Source organism: Myotis davidii, unplaced genomic scaffold (assembly GCF_000327345.1).
Source record: "Myotis davidii unplaced genomic scaffold, ASM32734v1 scaffold78, whole genome shotgun sequence".
Taxonomy (NCBI): domain Eukaryota; kingdom Metazoa; phylum Chordata; class Mammalia; order Chiroptera; family Vespertilionidae; genus Myotis; species Myotis davidii.
The window spans coordinates 2499377-2515116 of NW_006290305.1; the positions used below are offsets into that span (position 1 = coordinate 2499377).

The following is a 15740-nucleotide window of genomic DNA, read 5'->3' on the forward strand; positions in this document are numbered from 1 at the left end:
TTTGGTATGAAGAACACCAATAATAGGTTGTCTGAGCGCATTACCAACAATAAGCAAAATCTTGAAAAGTATGTTATTCTCCAAACTGTACTTCTCCATTTCACTGGTATCACAATTCAGGAGGGCGTCTTGGAAAAGGAGTCGGGTTGGGTCATCCATGACTTCTTATTGTTCCTGTAGTACACTGCTCACTGATACACTTGAAGGCTCTGGGGTTCTCACTGTGCCAGATTACACAGGGCTTCAATTTGAAGCCAGCAACACTGACCCAAAGCAAGACTGTTATCCTGTCCTTATAAGCCCTGAAACCTGACACTGACTTTGCCTCTTTATGGATCAAAGTCCTTTCAGGCATATACTTTCAGATTAGGAAGGCTTCATCCATACTGAATATTTGCTCTGGCAAATAATTTTCCTCCACAATCTGCTTATGTAGGGTTTCCAGAAAGTCTTCAGCTGCCTTCTCATCACAGACTCACCACTCACTTTCAGATTATGTAATAAAAATGTATCTTGAATTGTTCAATGACCCAGAGCTAGCAGTAAATTCAACAATATAGTTCATCCAACCTTGTCTTTCAACATTGCAAAAAAACCTTTTGCTTTGGCCATGGTGCTGAAAGGGATACGCTTCTAAATCGGGTGTTCAATCCAGGTAGTTTAATATTCAAAAACCAATTAATGTAATTCACACATTACCACAGGAGAAAGCGCATGTTCCTCGATAGATACTAAAAAAGCATTTGACAAGTTCAATCTCCTTACAAGTTAAAAACAAAACTAGCGTCTGGGCTATGAGCTCATTTGGGTAGCTCAGTTGGTTAGAGCATCATCCGGATACACCAAGGTTGCAGGTTTGATCCCCCGTCAGGGCACATACAAGGAAATCAATAAATGCATAAATAAGTGGAATAACAAATAGATGTTTCTCCTCTCTCTAAAATCAATCAGTAAATTGTCTTTCAAATGGTGGTAAAAATTTTAAAAGACACATAACTGAATATTTTTAAAAAGGCAACCATGTTATACTCAATATTTTTCACATATGACCTTATATTTTTTAATGTTTGTATTGATTTTGAGAGAGAGAGAGAGAGAAATATCCATCAGTTGCTTCTTGTACACACCCTGACTAGGGACTGAACCTGCAACCTGGGCATTTGCCTTGATCTGGAATTGAACCAGAGACCCTTCAGGGCACGGGAGAATGTTCAACCAACTGAGCTACATGGACCAGGGCCACATATGACCTTAACTTGATCTCAGACAAGAACTAACATGACTTTAGCTTTACTTCATGAAAGGCTTATGATACCTCTGTTTTGCCTTTATTGGCAGTTAATGTCACATCGTTTTCATCCACTTGTGAAATACTCTCCAGTTCTTCCGCCTGAAGTGTAACTGATCCTTCACTTAGTTGTGTATTGGAGTGTTCATTTAAATCTCCTGTAGGAAATATACAATATTCAACTTCTATCTATACACTATCTCACAGAAACAATCTGTGGGATAAGGATCACAACATAATTGGCCAAGGAAAAATCCTTTTACCCAAATATCAGTCATCTTCACAAAAACTGAATAAAGGTATAGTCACTAAGACAAAGGCCATACCATTGTTAATTTGGCTAAATTCTGCAAACAAAATTGTGGATTTTAATTTCTCCTCTTATAAGCTCATTTAATATTTTTCAGCTTTAAACATTTCACAAATACACAAGCTGAATTTATACTAGCAAAAAACAGCTGTTTGCTCACTGGATGAAAAAAGTTTGATTTAAATATTTATCATATACATTTATCATACTATAACAGTCTGGATCTCAAAATACCTCTTTATTTAAAAGTCTACCTAAATAGTAAATATAACAGTTATAATTCATTAACTCAGTTGTCTAATAGGACAAAGTAAACTAACCCATTTGAACAAATTAAATTTACTTTGATTTTTACAAAAGTATTTAGGTGGATTTTGGATGACTTGTTTCCAATTTAGATTTAAAAGGCAATGTGGGATTATATAAGAATCAAATGAGTAACTAATACTGAAAAAATTGAAGTGATTCATACATTTTCACTCATTAAGAACATAATCACATAACCATCTAATTTACTCTTTTTTTACAAGTTAAAAAAGAGTTACTAAAAATTCTTTCATTTAATCAATTACCTGAAAATGGATCATGGTTAAGACGAGCCATTTCTTTTTCCAAATCACTTTGTGATAAATCAGATTTTCTTATTAAAGCAACAGGTTCTCTCTCTTCTGGTGATGTAATAAAATAACCAAATGATGGCTACAAAATAAACATATGAATTATTTCCTTCATTTTCAACTGCTTTGAGATATTCTATACTACTTTATCTCAATATTGGTAACCTAGCTAAATGATTTCAACAAATATTTTTTTCTTTCTATTTAAACTTAAATGACTAGGGATAAACTTAAAAGTCCACATAGAACCTTTTATTTCCTTACTGCCAGCTATCTTTAATCATCAGAACTAATATGGTCAAGTAACTAGTTGCCCTCACTAAGAAATCCAAATTAAAACAACCCAGAAATGACACTTCGTTTGTTCCTTCAGTAATTATTATTGAACTAGTAGCCCGGTTCACAAAATTCATGCACATTAACACATTGTTTGCGGGTAGTTTTTATCACGCGCTAACAGGTGGCGCAGGCCATTTTTGCTAATTTTTTGCGCAAATGGCAACGTTCAGTAAAATTACGATAACTTTAGTTTACGTATTTATACGTTACCCGCATTCTACTGCTAGTCTATAAAAAACGTATTAATACGTGTCCCGTGCTCTACTACCAGTCAACATAAAACGTATAAGTATAAAACGTATAAGTACATTTCCCGCATACTGTGTTAAAAGGGAATTAATTAGCCAAAACCGTTTTGGCTCAGTGGATAGAGCATCGGCCTGTGGACTGAAAGGTCCCAGGTTCGATTCCGGTCAAGGGCATGTACCTGGGTAGCGGGCACATCCCCAGTAGGAGATGTGCAGGAGGCAGCTGATCGATGTTTCTCTCTCTTCGATGTTTCTAACTCTCTATCTCTCTCCCTTCCTCTCTGTAATTCTAATTCCTCCCTGTACACCACATTAAGAGTGAAAACACTTTCAGAGTGCTTGACTAACCCTTGTGATGAAGTATTTAGAACTTTAACTGTAACGTCACATGCTCTTCAAACTTGAGAGAAAGCAACGTATAACTGACCATGTGCAAAAACAGGTTCAGGTAGGAATATGCCTACTCTGTCTAGAGTTTGTCCTTGTGATTTATTAATAGTCATCACAAATGCTGGCATCATGGGAAACCATTGTCGAATCAATTTAAATGGGAGGCCAGTGTCAGATGGGGACAAATGAATTCTTGGAATCAGAACAACCTCTCCCTCTGCAGATCCTGTTAATACTTCAGTTTCAATAATGTTAGGTCGTAATCTCTGGATAATAAATCTGGTACCATTACAAAGACCCCATTTACTATTGAGATTTCTCAATAGCATGATGATTGCACCCAATTTTAATTTATGACACGGCATTCCCAAAGGAGTAATATTAAGAAATTCGATGGGAAAATTTTCCTTTTCAGCATCATCTGTGGAATCAATGGAATCATCACTCAAATATGTGTGAAAATCTCCATCGAGTATATCCAAAATTTCTTCATTTAATTTTTGAACATGCGCATTTTTTGGACAAAAAACTGCATGTTTAGATATATTTTTAATATTATCTATAGATATAGTACTTCCAAAGGTAGCTTCAATAATAGATTCATTATAAATCATTTCACAGGGGATTTCAATAATATCCATTCCTAAATGAAAACTGCTATCAAATTTGCCATCTCCGAGTTTTACTAACCATCCACTATAAGCAGAATCCTCTGATCTCATATTTGTTGTAAGAGACAACTTTCTGAAACATACCTAAACACTGCAGTACTTTAAACTCGTTTGTACTATGGCCGATCACATAGCATGCGGTACAATACTGAGACACTGTCGAAAATCTCCTCCAAGGAGAACTTTCCCACCAAATACAACATTCAAATTTCTCTTAGTAATCTGTCTCTGGCGTTTACAGCATGACTGGATACCATGGTGCATTCATCAATAATGAGAAGTTGGGCCTTTTTAATAGTTTTAGCAATTTCACTCTTTATATTGAGTTTAGAAATTGAAGTTTCATTTAATGGAATCAGTAATTTATATTGGGAATGAAAGGTGCTTCCACCGAGGAGTAAATTTGCAGCAATTCCTGTAGATGCTCGGGGTAAAACGGTGCCACCGTGGCCTCTAATATAATGTATTAGAACTTTATACCAGGAGTCCTCAAACTTTTTAAACAGGGGGCCAGTTCACTGTCCCTCAGACCGCTGGGAGGCCGGACTATAGTTTTAAAAAAAATTATGAACAAATTCCTATGTACACTGCACATATCTTATTTTGAAGTAAAAAAACAAAACGGGAACAAATACAGTATTTGTATTTGCATGTGGTCCGCGGGCCGTAGTTTGAGGACCCCTGCTTTATACAAATATGCAGGTGAATAGGATTCCTAGCTGGCAGGCCTGTGATAGCAAACTGGCCACCTGTGGATTCCGTAAGGAATGGGGCTCCCTCCTCCCTCCTGTCAGGGTCTGGGGTGCAGGTGAATGGTGTTCCTGGCTGGCAGGCCACTGACAGCAAGGTATCCAACAGCAGATTCTGTGAGGAATGGGGCTACCTCCTCCCTACTGTCAGGGTCTGGTTTGAAGGCGGGACTCAGTACTTCCACATTCCGCTCTGAGGGCAGTTTCCTGCCTGAAACCTCATCCTCCGGGGAAACAGCTGGGGGAGGGCGCAGCGGTTTCCAAGACGACCCCTGCAGGACTGACTTCCTTCCACTTGGTTGCGCTTCTGAATGTGATGTTACACCCAGGGTTTTTGGTTTGATTGTTTTTTTAAAATATATTTTATTGATTTTTTACAGAGAGGAAGGGAGAGGGATAGAGAGTTGGAAACATCGAAGAGAGAGAAACATCGATCAGCTGCCTCCTGCACACCTCCTACTGGGGATGTGCTCCCAACCAAGGTACATGCCCTTGACCGGAATCGAACCTGGGACCTTTCAGTCTGCAGGCTGATGCTCTATCTACTGAGTCAAACTGGTCAGGGCCCAGGGTTTTTATATAAGTAGATATCTACTATGTGTCAGACACTGTTAATAAACATCAGTGAGGAAAAAAAAATTTCCTGCTTTATTGGAACTTACAGAATAAAACTGTATATAATAAATACAAAAATATTTATGAAGAGTTAAATTTCTTCCTACTGAGTTGGATGAAAGGTTCAGAAAGGTTTATTATTTATTATATTCAAGGAGCTTGCTAAAAGGCAAGAAATTCACACTTTTCTTTTCTTAAAGAACTTTCACAGGATAGACCTAAAATGTGAATTCAGCCGAAACCGGTTTGGCTTAGTGGATAGAGTGTCAGCCTGCGGACTGAAACTTCCCAGCTTCGATTCCGGGTTGTACCTGGGTTGCGGGCGCATCCCCAGTAGGAGATGTGCAGGAGGCAGCTGATCAATGTTTCTCTCTCATCGATGTTTCTAACTCTATCTCTCTCCCTTCCTCTCTGTAAAAAATCAATAAAATGTATTTTAAAAAAATAAAAAATAAAAAATAAATAAATAAATAAATAAAATGTGAATTCATTAAATGCACTCAGTTTTTAGCTGATCTTCACTTGGAAATTTCTTCCCTTGATCCAGCAACTTGCATGCAAGTAACATTTCACAATTAATATCAAAATATAAATTCCAAATGATAGATCCATTTTCCATGATCCACTGCTTTAAAATTCATCGGTTTATAAGGAATTCAATTACTCTTTAACTTCACTCATAATGTAAAAGATTCCAATTGATTCTGGCAGAAAAAACCTGCCTCACTGAAGTATTAATTCTCATTTTTTAATTCACTGCAGACAAGATCAGTTTCAAATGTAAGTTCTGTAAATCAACTGTGAGATCTAAAACCACAGCTATTATTTTAAATTATAATCTTAGTGAAATCCAGTTTTAATAAACACTGTCCCGCCCTGGCCAATGTGGCTCAGTTGGTTGGAACGTTGACCCCATGCACCCAAAGGTCTCAGGTTCGATTCCCAGTCAGGTCATATACTGGAGGTAACCTATCAATGTTTATCTCTCTCTTCCCCTCTCTCTAAAGTTAAAAAATATATCCTCAGGTAAGGATGAAAAATACGTTTAAAAAATAAACACTGTCCAATAATGCCAACTCCCTATATGGAATGTATCAAAAAGCCCTTTGACTCTATCTCTAAAAGAAATCTTGAGTCCCTAAATTTTTCTGTTTCTGTAATATCATTCTAGCACTCAGCCTTCCTCAAATCTCTTCCTGTGTACCTTTGTGCCTGCTTCTACTCTTCTTCTGCAGTTCACTGACTCTTCCACCCAGGCTCCTGACACATATGGTGGCATACTTTCACACGTAGAGATGGGCCCAGGCACCACAACAAAGTTGTTCCCGGCCTTCGAGAATTTTTTCCCAGTTAATTTGAGATGAATCCAAATCCTGCAAGGACCCTTCATAATCTGCCGGGAGCCGGTCCATCCTTGCTGTTTCAAGGGACCTGGCATATATGGCATACTGTTCTTAATATGTTTGCTCACCTTCTTGGCACTATGTGTTTTAACCAAGGTCACCTCTCTGAGAAAGGTTGTTTCCCCAGGTAGGGATTTTCCCCTGAAGTTAGGGAGGGAATAAAACCTCTTAACCCCTTCCCCAGCAGAACTAGCGAGAGAACCTGGCTGAAGATCCTAGAAACAGAACCTGGCTACAGAACCTGGATAGAACATGGCAAGAGAACCTGCCTAGAACCTGGCGACTGAACCTGGCTAGAGAACCTAGCGAGAGAACATGGCTACAGAACCTGGCTGGAGAACCTGGAGAACGTGGCTGGAGAACCTAGCAAGAGAACATGGACATAGAACTTGGCTGGAGATTGTGGCTAGAGATCCTGGCAAGGCTGCTGATCAACTGAACGCTGTCTCCATGTCGTTCCTTCTTCGCCGACTCCGTCCACACCTTTGGGGACCCCTGGACCTGCTGGGGTTGGACCCCGGCAATAATCTAGCCCTTGTCTTCTTCTACCATTTAACCTATCATACTCTCGCACCCCACAGTTCATTTCAAACTTAAGTTCTGCCGAAACCGGTTTGGCTCCGTGGATAAGAGCGTCAGCCTGCGAACTGAAGGGTCCGGTTCGATTCCGGTCAAGGGTATGTACCTGGGTTGCAGGCACATCCCCAGTAGGAGATGTGCAGGAGGCGGCTGATCGATGTTTCTCTCTCATTGATGTTTCTGACTATCTCTCTCCCTTCCTCTCTGTAAAAAATCAATAAAATATATCTAAAAAAAAACACCTTAAGTTCTATAAATTCACATTAGCTCCATTTGTCTGCTTTCTGTTCCTCCAATATGCCATTCACCTCCTATAAATCATATAAATGTTCATATAAATCAGGGGAACGTCTGGCCCAAGGGCCATATAAGGCCTACAAAATCATTTAGTTTGGCCCTGCGAAGGGATTAAGGGTGAGTTAATTAAATGTTTGACCAAATATAGCAGGCTAATTTTTAAAATATATATATTTTATTGATTTCAGAGAAGGAAGAGGGAGAGAGAGAGAAACATCAGTGATGAGAGAGAATCATTGATAGGCTGCCTCCTGCACACTCCCTACTGGGGATTGAGCCCACAACCTGGGCATGTGCCCTTGACTGGAATCGAACCTGGGACTCTTTAGTCTCCAGGCCAACACTCTATCCACTGCGCTAAACCAGATAGGTTAGCAGACTAATTTTTAAGTTGGAAATTTTGTAGGGCCTGCGAATGATGTTATCAAGTATCCAAATGGCCGTTGGCAGAAAAAAAGATTCCCCACCCGATATAAATAGTCTCCATTTACTGGGAAGAACCTCCCCCAGATCTTTTGATGACTGCCTCCTTCCTTCTCATCATTTAGGTCCCAGATGTCACTCCAACTACCACAGCTAAAGCATCACCTTATCCTTACTCATTCTTCACAGGACCTATCATTATTGTTTGCATTTTTAATTTTTTACATCTTATTAAACTGAAATACTCCTATATTTCAAAATATGTTTTTAAACAACAGGTCAAAAAATGAATCTTTAAGTTCTTCCCACCAACCAATGCTTATAACCATAGTAACTAACAGGTATTGATATTACTGCATGTTAGGTTTGGTGCTAAATACTTTACATGCAACATCACATTTAATTCTTACAAAACCCTGTAAGATGGCATTCCATTTTAGAAATTGGAAAATTAAGGCATAAAGGAGTTAAATAAATTATTCTATGTCATAGAACTGGTTAAAAGGCAGAGCTAGGACTGGGTCAAGGTCTGACCAACTAACAAATCTAAGCTTTTATCCACTACTTTAACATGTTCCTATTCTGTCTCTGCTTTAAAGATACTACTATGCTCTAGGTATACCATCATAACATTCAAAATATAACAGCTGGTCAATTTAACCGGTTCCAGTACATATCATACTTACTCTTTTCACACTGTAACCACCACCAAGGCAACCAAGAGCTTCAGATCTTTGAGCAAAGAACTCTCCCAAAGAGAGACGTAAATAACTGGCATCGTCTTTGTTCAAATCTGATGTGCTAAGTGATTTCCTCAACAAATTGTAATTAACTGAAGTTCCCCACGACGTATCCCTTAGTGCAACTGAAGTATTCTGGGCATCTATATTTTCTTCCTAGGAAGAAAGTTATTATTTCATGTTATTTCCCCAGCAAGCCTTCTTTCTGTTTTTCTCATATTAAAAAAAAAAAAAAGAAAATTTAATTTTTTTTTTAATAATTTTTTTAAAAAATGTGGACAAATTCAACCTTAAGCAGCTAATACAGGTAATGAAGTCCAGAAGAAGAGAACTTCATTTTACATACTTTGAGTTATAATATACAGTTGCTTAATCAAACACTGACTTTCATTAATATAAATCTTTAGAAAGGAGCATATTTTCAATAAAAACAAATAGCATTACCTCATTTTAAAATATGGTTAAAAACTGGAAATATCTTTGAAGACTACTAAGTTGATTTTAAGCAAATTAAATATTATTTCAGTAAGCCAGTTATTTTTTCAATCAATAATTTTGAGTGTGAAGAAAAAAGCAGAAATTGTTTAAATATGAGAAAAGCAAGATAAAATTCTATACTAACCATATATCTATTCAGATAGGAATAAAAATGTTGCTACATTTAAATTAATACAGGAAAAATTTTAAACTTTGGTTAATGCCCATAAAATACAAACCTGCATAAACTGGTGCTCTTTATTAAATTCTTCTTCATCTTGTGCAATCAACTCCAATGCCTCAGCTTAAAAAGAACAGGTGTATAATATTATGTAATGCCAATTAGATACTAGCATATAAATAAAACATAGCTAGTTAGGAAAATGAAATATTAAAGAAATAAAAAATTTAAAAGGTATGTGAAAGCTTCTCTCACACAACTGGTGCATCTGCATTAAGTACATAGTCTGTGGAACTCAAACTTTTGGTAATAGACACCCTACTGTGATTGATTTAATCAGTTATTAATGTGCCCTACCTCACTAAAGGGGGCTTTACAATCTAAGATTTTTGTTTTTAAAAGACTCATTAATTTTATCTTTAAAGATCTGGTACACCTGAGTTAAGGTACACACCCATGAACACCCTTGGTACTTCATCTGGAACTAATGGACTGACAAGTCATTCTGTAAGCTCATCATGAAGATGTCTGCTGGGTTGCCCAACCACCTGTTTTGTCCAAAACTGTCCCAGTTTTAGAGACGAGAAATCCTACATCCCAGCAAATCCCACAACCTGAGCAAACAGTAACAAGAGGTCCCACGATGTCTGTCCTCAAAGTTCCTATAAGCACCTCGATTCACCTTAGGGTAATGAATGTCTGAATCAACCTCTAAGCCAAGGCCACAAACTAAAATGCCTCAGAAGCTAGGAGTGAATGAGCAAAGAGGGCCAGGTATAACACAATAGGGAGTGGTGGGACAGTGGCAAACTAGAAAGCCACTAGTTTAATGCTCCTGCTCCAGACATTAGAATTAAAAAGAATTTTACACATATTGGCTAAATCAGAAAAGGCTACAGGCTAAACTCTAGGCTGCCTGTCTGTTGCTCATCCTGGGCCTTTGCCTGGTATTTCAAAATAGTAACAGAAGGGGGAAGAGTCAATAGCAACCCAGAAGGGACAGTCCACTTGTGGCTCCCACAAGAAGGATATCTCCCACTCTTACAGATCCATCAAGGGCTAATCCAATCCAAACTGCCCTTTTGAAAGTCCTCACAGTCCCAGATTAACATCTTGAGACAAAATGAGAATAGATACAAGAGAATATTTCTAGTTAGGAAAAGTACAGCACCAAAGATAGGTCAAGATTCTTACTTGTTAAAATAGTGCTGATTCTTTACCTTTCTTTTATATAAGCACATTCTAACCTAGAGGTATAAATAAGCATCAATGAAACCATGAAGCTCCCGAAATCATATGCTAAATTTTCTACATAAAAAATTTTCTATGAAAATTCTCTGTGGGGTACCATAAGTTAAAAAAACCACTGCCCAGCTCTAGCCGGTTTAGCTCAGTGGACAGTGTTGGCCTGCAGACTAAAGGGTCCCGGGTTTGATTCCATTCAAGGGCACATACCAGGTTGCTGGCTCGGTCCCCAATAGGGGCGTGCAGGAGGCAGCTGATCAAAGATTCTCTCTCATCATCGATGTTTCTATCTCTCTCTCCTTTTACTTTCCTCTGAAATCAATAAAAAATATTTTTAAAAATCAATACAATAATTCATGTAAATACGCACACAAAGGATCAGTACATAATAAGTGCTCAATAAAACATGGCTTTAAAAAACAAACAAACAAAAAAACCATTGCCCTGCTTGGCAAGTATGGCTCAGTGGTTGAGCTTCAACCTATGAACCAGGAGGTCATGGTTCAATCCTTGTCAGGGCGCATGCCCAGGTTTTGGTTCAATCCCCAGTGAGGGTGTGCAAGAGGCAGCCAATCAATGATTCTCTCTCATCATGTTTCTATCTTTCTCTCCCTTCTTCTCTGAAATCAATAAAAATATACACACATATATTTTAAATGATACCGCCTTAAAAATTGAAATAAAAACCACCACTGTCCTAAAATCAGAAAGTATAAACCAACTAAATCTAACATCCAAGAGAAGGAGGAAATCAGCCCATAAGAAGGTAACTTAAAAATCTATACAGTCTTATTAACTAATGTCACCCCAATAAATTTATTTTAAAAATAAAATTTAATAAAACTCAAAAGTTCATTTTGAAAAAATATCACATTTTAAAAGTACAGCTCCAATTGCTATTTGTTATATTCCTAAGCATTTTTTTCTCTGAACTTTGAGATTCTTCAGTTAAAAATCTGTAGTACTGTTCATCAGAAATTAGTCACTAATTATGAGAAAGCAGAACTGCATTTTTTGAGTCTATGCCCAATTGTTTGTCATATCTAAAACAAGAGTCCTTTCAAATGTCACCTGAAAGTTCTAGTTGTTAAATTTTGAAGCAGGCCTTAGTCCTACTCCCCCAACCCCTGCCTAGTGTTTAAATCCAAGGCCATAAATAGAAGTAATGTACATAGTACCGCAGATATATGGAACTAATGAAGAGGACAGAAATGGGGAAGAGTAGTAGTATCTCAAGTAAAGTTCCTGAAAAAGTTTATTAAATAGGTAAGTTTTCATTTAAAATGACTTTGATATTATAAAAATTATGCCCTTGGTCCATTCTTCCTCTGCTGGATATCTCTTACATTTTCAAATTCCCTTCCCTATTCCTATTAAAAGGCTCCCATTTTATTCATATGCTCTACTGGCCCTGGTTCCCTTTGATATAGTTCCTTTCTTTTCTTCAAATTAGTATTTTTCCATATTCATTTTCTCCATTTCCTCACCACCCAATGTTAGTCATTCCACAAGTGAGCTTTCCTCAAATCCCTCCATTATCTATTTATTTTTTCCTTTAATAGAACACGTTCACATAGTTCAAAATTAAAAAGTATATGTATGCATACTATGCTGCAATAAAGACTTTTAAAAAGTTAACCCCCAAAAATAAATTAAATTAAATTAAAAAATAGTTAAGCCCTAACCAGCTTGGCTCAATGGATAGAGCGTCAGCCTGCGGACTCAAGGGTCCCAGGTTCGATTCCGGTCAAGGGCATGTACCTTGGTTGCGGGCACATACCCAGGGGTGTGGTCAGGAGGCAGCTGAATTGATGTTTCTCTCTTATCGATGTTTCTAGCTCTCTATCTCTCTCCCTTCCTCTCCGTAAAAAATCAAATAAAATATGTATTTTAAAAAAAAATAGTTAACCAGAGATGTAAAAGGGAATAAATACTGAAACGTCTCCACCACATCCCTGACCCCACTTACCACACCTCCAGAAGCAACCAGTGTGTAAAGTACCCCTAAAACACCTCGCTACTTGATTTTTGAGTTTAAGTAGCTAGAGATTCCTACAATCCGTTTCTTTTTTTAAATCTCTCCACTATATGCATTTATAAATACAGGTGTGTTCTCCCCTCTTCCACCTTTTTACACAAACGCTAGAATATTTTACCTGGCTTTTTATGTCTTGGATTTTAAACAGTTAATTTTGGTGACCATCCCATATCAGGACCTAACAAGCTCCTTTACCTTTTTATAGCCACAGGGAATTTCCTTGCAGGGATGTACCTTACTTAATCAGCCCCCTTTTTTGCACATCCATGTTGCTTCCAAATGTCTGTTATTATAAACAATGTACAAATAATAACACTGCACATACATTACATACCATTCATGCAAGTGTATCTGAATAACAATAAACTCCCAGGAGAACTGCCTGGTTAAAGAATATATACCTTTGCAATTTTGTTAGATGCTGCAATATTGCCGTATCTAGAGGCTGTTAAACGACCACATTTATTTCCTTTTCTCTAAATTCTGTGATTACATCCCTTGCCTAATTCTATACTGAGTAGTTGGGTTTTTTGTTGTTTACAAAACTATTAACATTTTAGGAAAATGGGCCCTTAATCTGCAATATGAATTTAAAAATTTTGATGAGTAATTTTTAAAAATTCTATAAAAGTATAACATAGCTATGAAAAGTATATGCAACACCCAAAGGCCCCTTGAGTGTCCTTCCTGTCACTACATGCCTGTCCCAGAGAAACCACTACCCTTGCTTCTCACTTCACAGAGCAGGAGATGTTTGAACTGTACACAATAGAATTATAGAATGTAATTTTAGTCAGCCTTATTTTATTCACTGTATTTGTGAAATTTACTCATGTTGCTACAAGTGGCTACACATCCTTCATTCCCATTGGTACACAGCATTCCAATATATGAATAAACACAATCCATTCCATTGTTAATGGGAATTTCGAAGTTTCTAGTATAGAGCTAATACATACAGTGCTGCTATAAACATTTTGACATATGTCTTTGGTAAATTATATACACTCCATATACTGGGTATATAGTGGGTCATAAAGTGTGAATTTCATAAAATTCATCTTTACTAGATACTGCCAAACAACTTTTCTAAATGGTTGTATCGATTTACATTTCCCACCAGCAACACCTAAGAATTCCATTACCATTGACTTACATGACAAAGTCAATATCCACTGTCCAGTGTGTCTTTTCTAAATCAAGACATCATTGAACAAGGCCTAACAGTAACCTAACCTCCAATTTCCGACTCGTTTCCAACTACCAAATATTCCCAGCTCAAACCACAATCATCCAACACTCTACAATTTATTCTGATCTCCCCTCTCAGTTAACAGTACTGGCATTTTCCCCCGAAAAGATCACAAACCTCAATCCTTTCTTGACTCTCCACTAACCATTGGAACCCAGTCAAACCCTAACCATTCTACCTCCATGTCTTCATTAGCTACTTTCTTTTCATTCTCACAGTGACACCTGTTTCTATATCCTAAAGAATCTCTCCCCCGCCTTTTCATTTCTTGCCATAAATGCCCACACTTTCTCATCTCATTCTCTTTTGATGGGTTTTCCATCCATTTGGAATTCTCATGCCCCCAAATATTCACATGTTGAAACTCTCTCTCGAAAGCCTTCTGTTACCCCCTCAAACAAGTTATTTCTCCTAAAACTCCAGAGCATTTGTCCTGTGTTTCTCTGTGATTGCTAAATGTTGTTTTGTATTTTTATTTTACCCCTTTTCGCTGATGGATGGTTTCTTAAGGGCTGAAAAAAAATGCCTTATCTCTGTAGTTCCACATCATCAGATATTTAAGAGTTCAGTACAAGAAGCAGTTAGAAAAACTTTTCTCTGGCACCTTCTGAGCTTATTAAAAATAAGACTGGGCTTCCAGGCCACTGCATGTTTTCTCATCCCGTTTAGAGGTGTTCAGGGTCCGGAGCCGCAGCAGCCCAGCAACATCTCCACAGACCAAGACAAAAGGCCATGATTCTGCAGACCTACCAGTTTCCCTTTCACTCTCAGAGATTCTGATAATCCACAAACCTAATTTATGTTCCGAATATGCTCATCCTTTGAGATTTTACATATTTTCTTCATTGCTTTTTTTTCCATCAATTCTACCACACTTCTTAACTTTTACTACAAAATGGACTGACTTTTGTAACTGCTCACTTATCAGAATAGTTCTTTTGTTCAAGACAGATTTTAAAAAGTAAGAAAGTAAAGCCTCCTAATTTTGCAATACTATAAAGGTTCTAAATTGAAGAGACTGCTGGTCTAATTCACTGTCTTTAAGAAAAAGGCTCAGCTCACTCTGCAATGATTAGCACTCTTTCAAGCCTTTATTCCAATAAAAACAAGAGAAGAGCTAAGTACTGTATATTCCAGAAAGGATCTGATGTGACCAACCATCAGAAACAATGAAAATGGTACAATAATGTGGTTAGCGATATCCACTTACAACCAGTTCTGAATTCTTCATTCATTTCATCCACTGGAGGCATATTTAAATCTTGTTCTTCATTAAAAGATGTATAATAAGCAAGGTCAGTGACCCATCTACCTTCTTCATTTTGATAAACCACATTCTGCGGTAGATCAGCTTCTAAAAAATAAAATTCCAAAAATATCCAATAATACATACAACAAATAAAATTATAAAATATCCTTAAATAATGTTAGTTAGTTGCCTTATCTTAGCTATCAACAGTCCTAAAATTTGCCCACAACTAGTTAGAAAACAGAAAATTAATTTCCCCCAAAGGAAAATATCTCTCTGATAAGCCAGCCTTAATTACAGTAAAAGTATCTAATGGAGAATTAGGGGAAAAGGAAAAGAAGACTTAGAAAGGTATATTTCTACCAGATCTGTGAATAAAGATACCATTTTATGTTATTTATTTATTTACAGTGAAAATTTTTCATATTTAGAATTAGCTAGCTCAGTGGTTGTCAACTGCGGCTCGCGAGCCACATGCGGCTCTTTGGCCCCTTGAGTGTGGCTCTTCCACAAAATAGCATGTGCGGGTGCGCATGTACAGTGCGATTGAAACTTCGTGGCCCATGCACAGAAGTTGGTATTTTGTGGACGAGCCACACTCAAGGGGCCAAAGAGCATCATGTGGCTCC

The 15740-nt window shown here is 37.5% G+C and overlaps 1 protein-coding gene across 1 annotated transcript in view; it reads right to left on the reverse strand.

The window, feature by feature from the left end:
- Positions 1-15740, reverse strand: part of CEP192 (centrosomal protein 192kDa) — an 89220-nt gene that overhangs the window by 51414 nt on the left and 22066 nt on the right. Inside the window, exons 10-14 of the mRNA XM_006763291.2 lie at positions 15073-15216; positions 9386-9450; positions 8616-8825; positions 2171-2297; positions 1316-1446 (exon numbers count right to left, since the gene is read on the reverse strand). Of these exons, the coding sequence (XP_006763354.1) occupies positions 1316-1446; positions 2171-2297; positions 8616-8825; positions 9386-9450; positions 15073-15216 (677 nt within the window). The remainder of the gene's footprint in view (positions 1-1315; positions 1447-2170; positions 2298-8615; positions 8826-9385; positions 9451-15072; positions 15217-15740) is intronic.